Source organism: Megascapheus bottae, chromosome 9, assembly GCF_031878675.1.
Source record: "Megascapheus bottae isolate mThoBot1 chromosome 9, mThoBot2.hap1, whole genome shotgun sequence".
Classification (NCBI taxonomy): Eukaryota; Metazoa; Chordata; class Mammalia; order Rodentia; family Geomyidae; genus Megascapheus; species Megascapheus bottae.
This window is the reverse complement of record NC_143517.1, coordinates 41,322,981-41,335,080: the sequence shown is the minus strand read 5'-3', so window position 1 is coordinate 41,335,080 and position 12,100 is coordinate 41,322,981. Positions and strand designations below refer to the sequence as shown.

Sequence of the window (12,100 nt, the reverse complement as noted above, 5' to 3'; positions counted from 1 at the left end):
TGCACCAACTGAACTAACTTTATTTTTGGAGCATGTGTGCCTAACGAACATACCTGAAGGGCTTATTATAAATGTAATCTCTAGCTGGGTGCCAGTGGCTCACACCCATAATCCTAGCTACCCAGCTAGGAGGCTGAGATCTAAAGATCATGGTTCAAAGCCAGCCCGGACCTGGATAATGTAACTGTAACCTATACATTACCCTGACAATAAAACATAAATAAATTAATTTTTTTTAAAAAGCCAGCCCTGGTACAAAAATCCATGAGACCCTTACCTCCAATTAACCACCAGAAAACCAGAAGTGGCACTGTGGCTCAAGGAGCAGAGTGCTAGTCTTGAGCTAAAAAGCTCAGGGACAGTGCCCAGGCCCAGAGTTCAAGTCCCACGACCCAACAAACAAACAAAAGATAAAAAAAGAGTGCAATTTCCAAGGATCACTTCAGAGATTCTAACTCTAAAGACTTGGGGACATGGTGGTACAGGGAGTGTGTGTGGAGATGGGGGAGGGAGAGGAATCTGAGCACATGTGATTGGAGAACACTGACCAATCATGATTCAGGAGACACTCCCAGAGGGTAGAAGAAAGGAGAGCCATCCTCCTTGGGTTCAGGCACCTGTATTTAGGTTTTATCCCTCATGTGGGCCCGTCATGATCCCCTAGAGAATGTGCTCCAGTGTACACATGGGTCAATGAGACAATGGGGAGGAAGGGAACATAAGACTGGTGGTAAAAGCAGTCCCTCCCTAGCCAGTGTTCTCCCAAGAACAGAAAGAGCAGGGCTCTGGTTAAGGATGGGCCCCTGACTGTGAGGCTTCCTCAGGGCCTGGGACATCGGGAAGGAGGCCTCCAGACAGCAGGCCCTGAGGACACCACAGTCCGAGGTTGCTGCTCAGGGAGCAGCTTTGCAATTACTGAAGCCAACAGAATACCAGGGCTGCACTTGATTGCTAGTTAGCCTGAGGCCAGGTGTCCAGCTCGTGACACTGAGAGGCAGGGAAGGCCTGGCTGTCACAGGCAGCCAGATCTGGTCACTTGTTCTGTTAAGACTCATTTACAGCTTTGTGATTTCAGGCACATCTTTCCCAGAGAGTAAGTTAGGCTGTCAGCATGGCCCCAGCACTGGAGCCAGACCCCCAGCAGGAGACAGAAAGCACAGCTTAACTTAGTCATTCCTCTTCTAGAAGTACAGAAACCTCACTCCATGAAACTCTGGACTTAGGACAGGCAGCACATATACAAACCACGACCACATGCCTGATAGCTTTTTAAAAAGAACTTGTTTCTGGATCTCCTTTTTGACTAAATTACAGAATTCTTCCTTTCCCTGTACCCAAACAAGATAAAAATCTATTAGACCAAAACAAAGTACACAAAAGGCAAAAACAAGCCCTCTGCTTGCTTAATTGTTGTGTCACATCATGAAACCACATGGCTAACTCTGGGTGGTGAAACACTGGTAAAGAAGAGAGAGTGAAGCTAAGCAGTCCAGACTAAGGTCAGATCTTAGGAACGTCTGGACACACACACACACACACACACACACACACACACACACACACACACACAAATAGGAGAGAAATGTTCTGGTAGACCTTATTTCTCAAAACAGACCTGCCTTCAAAGACACTGTGGGTCTGAAAAAAAAACTAAACTGCACAGATGACAAACCTCAGTTGGTCTGGTGAAAGACAATTCTTAAGGAAAATACCATATGCTGCCATTAGGTGGTGCTGTACTGTATCAATTAAACCTCTTGACATGCCAACCAGCCTGCCTGCCTTCCTTCCTTCCTTCCTTCCTTCCTTCCTTCCTTCCTTCCTTCCTTCCTTCCTCCCTCCCTCCCTCCCTCCCTCCCTCCCTCCCTTCCTTCCTTCCTTCCTTCCTTCCTTCCTGCTTCATTGCACTGTGAACACTTCTTTCCTAATATCTACCCACTCTGTTTTGTCTCTTAGGAAGCCAGAAATGGTGCTAACTTTCCTCAACGCCATTAGAGCTTCCCGAGGCTGGGTGGCAGGTGGGAGATTTTAGGGAGTCATACCTGTCCAGTCCTCTGCAGGTTTGCAAAGTGAACATCGGGAATGAAGAGCACGGGCTGTGAGTGCAGGTCGGGCATGGTTTTGAAGTAGGTGATGTCACTCTTCTTCTGTAAAGGTATGGCAGCCAACTTCCCGTCAGCGGCTGCAAGGGATCACATAACCCAGAAAGGTTATGCATGACTGAGAAGCATTTAACAAAAGTTCATGGCTTGCTACTGCAAAATTGTCCAAATATTATAAATGAGAGCACACGTTGCATGCCTCCTTTCCACCCTACACAAGGGAGTTCGAGGCCTCTCACAGCCTGCTTGCCCCGTGGGCCCCACAGAGCAGCCTCTGCTGTACAAATCACATTGCTTGTGTGAGTCTATCTGCTTTCCATACAAAATCACTTCTCTGCTGCCAGGGCTCACAGGCCAAATCTTCATATCTGCTCTTTTCCCTGCACCCCTCTTCTTTCTGGCCACCTGTTCTTTTGGGGTTCCCCACCCGTGGAGCTTCCCTTTCAGCACAGGGAAACTTACAGTTGTTGCACTGGGTTTGGGAGGTCTGGCCTTTCCCTTTCTTCCTGTTCTGCTTTCTCTCTTCATCTCGGATTTTCCTTTCAGCTCCCTGGACAGAGAAAAACAAACAAAGGCCAAGCCCGTTATCAAAGTGTGCATGGATATTGTCTCATATACACAAAACACGTGACTATGAAACCACATGGAGGGAAGATGGAAGCCAGGAACCCCCATTCTCTAGCGAACACTGCTGAGTCTATGCACTGCACTTCTAACCAGAGTGAGAACATCTCAGCTGACTGTCTCCTTTTTTGGTATTGTACTCATTTAAAGCACATCAGTTTTGGATTCATATGGAAAGACTAGATCCAGTTATCTAATCCAGTATTCAAAGTAGCTTTACTGATTATAATAAAGTGTCATCAAATAAAGCACTACTCCCATTAAATTCATTCCTGGGCACAGAGAGAGTTTTAAAGTTAAATTTGACTTCTCTATAAAATCTTTCCTTCACTTGTTAGACATTTTTTAAAACATCATTACAGTGCCAGGCATAGTAGTACATGTTTATAATCTGAGCCACTCAGGAGCCAAAAGTAGGAGGATTATAGTTCAGGACCAGCTTGTGCAAAGTTAGAGTGAGTCTCCACCTGAAAAATAAACTAAAAACACAAAGGTATAAGTAGAATGCCTGCCTGGCAAACAAAAGGTCTTAAATTTAAATTCTAGTACCATAAAAAGGCTGGCGGGGGGGGGACACCCCTCATTACAGGGGGAGGATTGAGGGAAGGCATTTATTTCTCCTGGAGTGAAGTCACTCTGCGCTTAAAAATACAATTTGGGCTTCTGAATAATAATTTGCATATGGTGATCATCCAACAAAATAGAAAAAGCTCTGTTTATTCACTGCCTTTTTGTACTCTGTTCTTTGTCATTTGACTTTTCCATTGGTTCTTCTTGCCAAATTCCCCAATCTTATCCTATTTCACTTGTTGATTGGCACCATAACAGGTCTGTTCTTCAGAGCCAGTGGTAATTGTCTAATTCCCTTTCTCTTGAATTATTTGTTAACTCATTCTTCTCTTATCACCTCTCCCACACATGTTCACAGCTTCTTGTACTCTCTCTCCATTTTCACTGCAAGAGAGCTCTTCAGCACCAAGTTTACACTGTGCCCTAGGCAATGACATTCAAGGGACACCCACTGACCGCTTTCCCTAAGGTTCAGGTCAATTTTTAGTTCCTGCCTTCTGTGGCTGCCTCCTGGCTGACATGTTACCCAGCAACCTTCAGTTCTTCAGAACCTGTCCTCGAATGATCATATGTAGAAGAAATAGAATTGGTAATATAAAGATTGATCAGTAAGTTCAGAATTGGTGAAGATACTTGTAATAAACTATTAGAGGAGGCATCTAATTCTAACTACATGAAGAAAGATTCAAATTTCAAAACAATGAACATATCAACAGAAAACATATGGGCAAATTAACTCTCTTACTAGTAGTTTACAGAAAAAAAAAGATACAAAGAGGAAAAGGAAAAGAATAAGATAGAGTTTTGATGATCAAACACTTTTGTATGCGTGCACCTTGCATTCTGGATTTTTACTGGTTAATTGAAGATAATTATCTTTCTGCGTGGGTTGGGTTGGGTTCAACCTGAGGTCCTCAGATCTCAGTCTCCCGAGTAGTACGTGAGCCTCCCGTGCCTAGTGCTGCTACTTCTTTATAAGGAATTTTCTGCCTGTAATGCCCAGGTACGATCAGGACAAAATAATCTGCCTGTCTACTTTTGGAAGATCTGCAGTTTCTGTTTTAAAAACTAAAGTTTGGGACTGACTTCACAGTGACTCAGGCTGCTCCTAAACTCACAATCAGTCCTCATCTCCCAAGTGCTGGGACTACATGTGAAGAACACTTCCCAACAAGCCCTTCCAAAACTATTTGTGACTTGAAGCTTCTAGAAAGTATTACTTCCACTCTCATTAAAGTACAAAAAGATCTAGTTCTTCCAGAAGAATCTAAGTTGCTATAGAGTCCAAAAGTATCAATTAAAAATAATTTGCCTAGACAGGCACCGGTGGCTGACTGTAATCCTAGCTATTCAGGAAGATGAGATCTGAAGATCACTATTTGAAGTCCTAAGACCAGCAGTAAACATTTTCTGTACTTCTATTTTATTTATCTTATTTAGATAGAATAAGGAATCAAGTATTTTTCTCTTTTCATGTTTTTCTTTTTTCTTTTTCGGTAACTCTGGGTCTGGGTGCTATCCTTAAGCTCTTCAGGTGAAAGCTAGTGCTCTACCACAGTGCATTCTGGTGATTAATTGGAGATAAGAGTCTCACGAACTTTCCAGACTTTTGTGCCTGGGCTGGCTTTGAACCAAGATCCTCAGATCTCAGCCTCCTGAGTAGCTACAATGTCAGGCATGAGCCACTAATGCCTGGCTATTTTTCTATTTTCTAAACGTCCAATGGCTTCCCTGTTTGGTTCTGGGTCATCCTAAGTAACAAGTATATGGTATATCACTTTGGATTTTAAAATATTTTTGCACTTTTAGTATTTCTTCTATTCCGTGCTTTCATTTTTTGTCCAAAGATTCCTATTATGTGAATGCCAGATCACCTTTACCTATCTTGCTTGTTACTTTCTTTCACATATCTTTCTTCTTATTTTTAAAGTTGGGCTGTTTTCCAAGTTGTATAGTCTTGAGATAAGAAGTATCTGCCATATTAGTCACTCTTGTGTTGTTTTTCAAAATGTTTTATTCTTCTATTCTTAAATTCCTATATCTCCTTTCAAATCATCCTATGCTAAAGCATTTCATGTGTGAGTTTTTCAAACTGTGATTTCTGTTGATCATTAGGGTTTTTTATCATTCCCTTAATTTCATTTAGCTTATTTTAAAACATTGGGCTACAAATTTCATTTGTTTTCTGTCATGTTCGTGGTACTCTCTTGTGGCCAGAGGAGACTTGATTTTATTGTTATTATTATTCAACCCCCCCCCCCCCCGCCCGGTCACTCTTTCTCTGCCCCTCTCTGTCTTTTCCCCTTACCATAGTACTTAGATTCGAACTCAGGGCTTACACATGAGCCATACCACTGGCTTTTTGCTTTAGTCTGCTTTTAAGATAGAGTCTCTTTTGCCCTTTTTCCTAGGACTGGCTTTAGACTATGATACTCCTATTTCTGCCTCCCAGACATAGGAGATTACAGATATAAACCACTAAACCCAATAATCTCTCTTATAGATGTGATTTGGGGCGTGTTCTTGTGTTATTTATTTATTTGTTTGTTTTCTGTTCTGTTTTTGTTAGTCTTCAGGGAAAGGAGTAGGCGAATAATCTCTCCAACTTCCTGGCTCTCTTGCTCCCTCTTGTGGTGCATTCATAAACGGATACAAAAAGTCATTTTTCTAAGCTCTGCCTACTCTATCCCTTCCCATTATCATTTTCATGACTTTCCTTTTCACTTTTCTTTCCTTGCTATTCAACTTGATTCTACTCAACAGCTTTGTCAGAGAACTTCAGTTGTCCAATTTTGACTGAGAACAAAACACTTCAATACTCAGTTCTTTTCAGAAAACCCACTGCTATACCTTCCAGTGTGTGTTTAGAGATTTTTTTTCCTGCTTGGTCCTCATGAGTCCTCTTTGTTTCACCTCACAGATGCTGAGACGGAATAGGTTCTGAAATAATGGATGCTTTGTCCTATTCATAGGCTTGTGAAACTCCTTTGTCACACGATTGTTTTAAATCATGCTGTGTGTGTGTGTGTGTGTGTGCGCGCGCGCGCGCGTGTGTGTGTGTGTGTGTGTGTGTGTGTGTGCACGCACACATGCTCACAGATGTATGTGCCTGCATGCAGAGTACTAGAGCTAGAACTCAGGGCCTTACACTCTCACTCTTACTGCTTGCTCACAGTTTGTGCTCTACCACTTGAAATATATGTATGCCTCTAGTCCAGCTTCTTTGGCTCGTTAATTGGAGGTAGAATCTCCTGGACTTTTGCTGTCTGTTTTGGCTTTAAATTTTGATCCTTCATGTGATAGACCTCAAAAGCCAAGCAGTGAGACTCCATAGCATTGGGAGAATGGAACACCTTCCTCCCAGAATTCTCAGAACACTGAAACTTTCCCCGAAATGGACAATCAGTCCTGGCTTGAAGAGAATTCAGATTTCTATCCTAGGTGTAAGCTAATTCCACACCAAACTTTCTGGAAACTTGGGGATAGACAAAAATCTATGTCAACCGTGTTATCTACTGCTTGCATCTGCTTAAGACTAAAAAAAAGTTATTTATCACTTGAGTAAAATTATACCACATGATTGGTGCTTGTGGCTTCAAAGAAATTGTGACTTCACTTTCTGTGTATTCCCCTGTACTCCACTCAATAAATACCTTGTAGAATTGACCCAGGACACCTGAAGCTAGAGGGAAACTTCAGGCCCCTGGTGCCCCAAACCTCAATTCCACAGTCTGGTGTCTGTTCTTGTCTTGCCCCTGGTCGCCCCAGGTTGCAACACCTTCAGGTCTCAGCCTTCTGAGGAGGTTGACTTGGAGATATGAGCCATGTATACTAAGCTAAACCACACCATTCTAACTGCTCTGCCTCTTTTCTGATAGTGTTCAGGGAGATTCAAAGCATGTATTTACTGAGCGCATGTGTACTGATAAACTTATACCATTGATTTCCAGTTCACGGTATTCTCACCTCCAAAAAACTATTGACATTGTATCAGCTGTCTAAGTGAATTAGACCACTGCATGTTATAAATGCATGTTGGTTCCTCTCCTCCCCCTCCCAAATTAGTACACTGAAGCTCTAACCACCAATGAGATTATGCTGATATGGATGAGCTTTTGGGTTGGATGAGAGCATGAGGATGGGAGTCTGAGGATGTGATAGTGTCCTTATTTAAAAAGTAAAAGATCCTTCTAAAAAAATACATTGATGGCTGTCTCTTCTCTGCCCAGTGGGGACACAATAAAAGCATGTTTACCCACATGCCAGAAAGAATACTAGTCATAGAACTGAACTAATCTTATCCTTCCAGCTTCCAGAAATACATTTCTATTGTGGAAGCTTGCCAGTTTAGGATATTTTCTTACTGCAGTCGAAACAGACTAAGGCAGCAAGACAATGTCAGTCATTAAATGAGTGGTAAAAAAGAAAAATCACTAAAAATAAAAAAAAAAAACCAAAGGACATTTGGCTGAATACTGTCTAACAGGAATGGAGAATAAAAGACCAATCATCCCTGCTGTAATTGATAGTCATTATTTTGATGCCACTACACAAGTCCAGGTGACACAGGGAAAATATCACTCACCAAGGCACCTGTATACAAAATCATTATCTATACTCACCTTGTCACAGAAGACTTTGATCTGGCAATAGGCTCTATGGATAGGTTTATTGCTGCGATTATTATAGCTGTATGTATCAATCTGAATCATCAGAGGAAGTCCTTTCACTCCTTTTTGAGAAGAGAAATCTGTACTCAGGCAATTCACAGTGATAAAAATCTGGAGGAGAAAGAAAGGAAGGAAGAAGTTCACAGATCATTATACCAAGGTTTTCCAGAAGCAGGCATACATAAGCCTTACACTTAGAATGAAAACACTGAACAATGACCATGCGATTTCAAAGGAACTTGTTAAATGCATAAGACATATATTGTATCATTCACAACTATAAACTTATCAGTAACTTTGCTTTCATATTTGATCTTGAAGCAAGCCATTTAAATCACCTTCCCAAAAGTAGGCCAGCAAAGTCTTACTTATTTTCTAAAACATGCATAAATGACTTGAGGAAAACATTGTCTCTTCAACATAGTAAAGGAGTCACTTTGAACAGTTATGTAAGTTTCTCTAATCTCTGACCTGTGAGGAGAAAATAAGCTGAGATAATACCTCCCACTACATATCATTGTATTATCTGTCTGCAAATCTTTCTTACTTGAATATGAAAAGCATGAGATTTGACATCTTTTGGTTTTTAGCATTTTTGTGTCACTCATGTGTAATGCAGTGTCTAGCAGAGACTATTCAATAAGCATGGATGAAGTTGAGGAGTCCAAAGCTCTGAGCTGTAGTCACAGTGCTAGCACTGCATAACTAAAAGATTTTATGGAAGTCGCTCAGTGCTTTCAACTTCCAATTTTCCCTTTAAATCTTCTTCAAATCCCTCTCTGCAGAACAGAATGACAACACTAACATTGTTACCACAGGTTACAGGAGGGTGAAACAGGAGGGAGAAAGTGTCGTAACAGCATTGACCGTCCTTGTCTTAGGTGGGGTGGTAGTATGTACCCTGTAATCTTAGCACTCAGGAGGCTGGGGCAGGAATAAGACCTTATATCAGAAAAACAGAAACAACCTTACCTTATGAGGACGGGACATCAAGAATTACAACAGAAATGACATGTATCCAAAATAGGTAAAGACTCAAACTGCACATTACAAATTACAGAATTAACTAGCTGAAAAATAATAGGTTCATTGTAAAATATTGATAGGAATGAAGGGTGTGACTACCTTTACCCCCATTTAACATAGTAGGGAACGGTCAATAGGATGCCCATTAAAATGTAGCTTGTTATAGAAGCAAGGTACAGGCATAGCATCAAGTCAGAATGCTGACACTACATGTTCTCCTGAAAGAACCAAGCAATATTTTGGCAATATTTTCATTTAAATCACAAAAATCATTTGTTTAAAATAAAATGGATTCTTTCGAAATTGTACACTCATGTATTCTGCAAACAATTCCATCATATGTATTATTCAACTTTGCTTTGGTCCCCCACACTTCTGCTTTACTGTCAAACTCTAAACCTGAAGCCTCTTGGGTCTTTGGGTCACCCTGTAGAAAATGGTGAGACTCTGTTTTAAAAGCAGCTCGATTTTTTCTTGATTCATTTTAAGCCCTATGCCTACAGACTTTTGGTAATTTCTACCTCAGCCATCCATCACATCTAATCTTTAGTGCTAGATTACTAGAAGCAGCCCCTTAGTCTGAGAGCTTCTGGCTCAGCAATGAGATGCACTCAGGAGATACCACAGAAGCCGCAGCCCCTCGACAGGTCTCAGGTGATGCTGATGACAACAGCCTTGTATGCTGGCTCATGAGCCTTAGCACTTGCCTGAAGATGATCTAATTGTGGGAATCCCAGTTCCAACGCGTGACATGAGGGTGAAAGGCAGAATGACTGCACTACATCCAGGCTTTGCACGGGGTGAGTGGATTTTAGATGATTTTGGTGTAGCTAGGCAACCACAACACAAGTGATAATGATGTATTTACCTTTTCTCACTACGTTTTATTTTCTGTATATACCCCCATTATCATATTTAAATATACACAATTTTTTAATATGTATGTGCCAATCCTAGAGCTTGAAATTAAGTCCTGGGCACTGTCCCTGGACATTTTTGCTCATAGCTAAAACTTTACCACTTTGAGCCCCAACTATATGTGTGGTTTTCTGTGGGTTAATTTCAGACAAAAAGTCTCTGGGCTGCCTTCAGGTTCTATGTCAGTGAATCAAATGTTCACACTGGGGGGTTAGGAAATTCTACCTACACAGAAACTCTTCCTGATGGTGGCAATAAGCCACAGGATCTCAGTGCAGGTTGTTGGGTTTTGTTTTCCATTTCATCAAAAGCCCACCTAGTTCTACGGAAGCCAGTATTTGCTAAGCTATTTGATTTAGTGGTTGGCTCAATGATTTAACCATATATCACTCACTGGGTATATATGCTCTGATAGGCAGGAAGTAATATTAATTGTGGTTTTACCAGCTCTAAGTCTTGAGTAAGAGAGCTGGAGGGATGGATTGTGATATTTATAAGGGCCATTCAAGTGGACAGATCTTCTAGATGCTCTGAACTGAGACATTCTTTGGCAATACAGTCCAATAAATTGGCCGTATCTCTCTTGGAGAAGCAATAAAAATAAGCAACCCAGTAGAGATGGTCTTTAAAGGTCACATAAGCTTCCACATAATAATAGGCTCCAATGGGAGATGCCTGCACTTTTTGTGATGGTAGTGGGGCTTGAACTCAAGGCCTCACATGCCTCGGCTTTTTTGTTCAAGGCTGGTGCACTACCAATTGAGCCAGGCCTCCACTTCCAGCTTTTTACTGGTTAATTAAAAAATGAATAATTAGGGCTGGGAATTCCTCAGTATCACATACATAGAAAAAAGCTAGAAGTGGTGCTGAGGCTCGAGTGGTAGAGCTCTAGCCTTGAGAAAGTCCAAGGACAGTGCTCAAGCCCATGACTAGCAAAAAAAAAAAAATCCTCTTTCCACCCATGCTGACTTCCAACCATGATTATCAGGTCTCCGTCACCTGATTAGCTAGGATTATAGGTATACACCATGAGTGCCCAGCAGAAGGTTCAATGGCTTTTCTTTCATTTAAAGCACCCTGAGCCTGGAAAAAGTAAGCAACAAGCTGGGTGTTGGTAGTCATACCTTTAATCCCAGCTACTGAGGAGGCTGAGATCTGAGCATCTCAGTTTAAAGCCAGACCAGAAAGAATGTCAATGTGTCTCATCTCCAATTAACCACCAAAGAGTCAGTAGTGGAGCTGTGGACCATGCGGTACAGTGCCAGCCTTGAGAAAAAAGCTAAGGCAAAGCAGTTCCAGACCTAGAGTTCAAAGCACACACACATTCACACATGCTCACACACACACACACACACACAATTGGCAGGGCACCAGTGGCTCATACTAGTAATCCTAGCTCAAGAGGTTGATATCAGAGGATCACAGCTCAAAGCCAGCATGGGAAGGAAAGTTCATGGGTCTTTTGTCTTCAGTTAACTGGGGAAGTAGAACTATGGATCAAGTGGTACAAGCACCAGCCTTAAGCAAATAAATTCAGAGACAGTACCCAGGCCCTGAATTCAAGCTCCAGGAAAAGGAGGGAAGGAAGGAAGGAAGGAAGGAAGGAAGGGAGGGAGGGAGGGAGGGAGGGAGGGAGGGAGGGAGGGAGGAGGAAAGAACAGGATAATCTGCCTTTCTCATTGCATTGTGTGGTGGCTTCCAGTGTTACTTGGGCATGCAGGATGTTCTAATGAGGTTAATATGCTTTTCTCTTGCCGGCTGCCCGACTCTGTGAAAAGCAGTTACAGTGTCTGACGGCACCAGTCATGGTCTCACTGTGCTGGGCTCAAAACCCAAACGGTTGAAGTTTAACTGAAGGTGTGACAGAAGAGGTCATTAACTAAAACTTTGGCCCAGGAACTGACAGGCATTCATTTGTTTCATTTTGCAAAGCCAACTACATTTCAACTCCATGCGCAGCAGGTAAATGAGGAGACATTTCTTTTGGAAATTTATCTACAAAGCACTTATGTGTAAACGTGCATGGGAGAGGTAGAAGGAAAAGCATGATTGCATCCATCAAATGCTCACCCACGAGTCAAGCACAGGAAGTTCTTTGTGACTTCAACAGGAGCCCTGATTCTATAATGAGCAGACAGTTGCTATAAACAAAGGAGCTGCACCCAAGATGTAAAAGCTCTATGTACATAT

The 12,100-nt window shown here is 42.0% G+C and overlaps 1 protein-coding gene across 1 annotated transcript in view; it reads right to left on the bottom strand.

Annotated features, from left to right (window-relative positions):
- The window catches only part of Grhl2 (grainyhead like transcription factor 2), a 101,401-nt gene that overhangs the window by 24,681 nt on the left and 64,620 nt on the right, over positions 1-12,100 (bottom strand). Inside the window, exons 9-11 of the mRNA XM_090339158.1 lie at positions 7,919-8,077; positions 2,565-2,652; positions 2,043-2,182 (exon numbers count right to left, since the gene is read on the bottom strand). Of these exons, the coding sequence (XP_090195284.1) occupies positions 2,043-2,182; positions 2,565-2,652; positions 7,919-8,077 (387 nt within the window). The remainder of the gene's footprint in view (positions 1-2,042; positions 2,183-2,564; positions 2,653-7,918; positions 8,078-12,100) is intronic.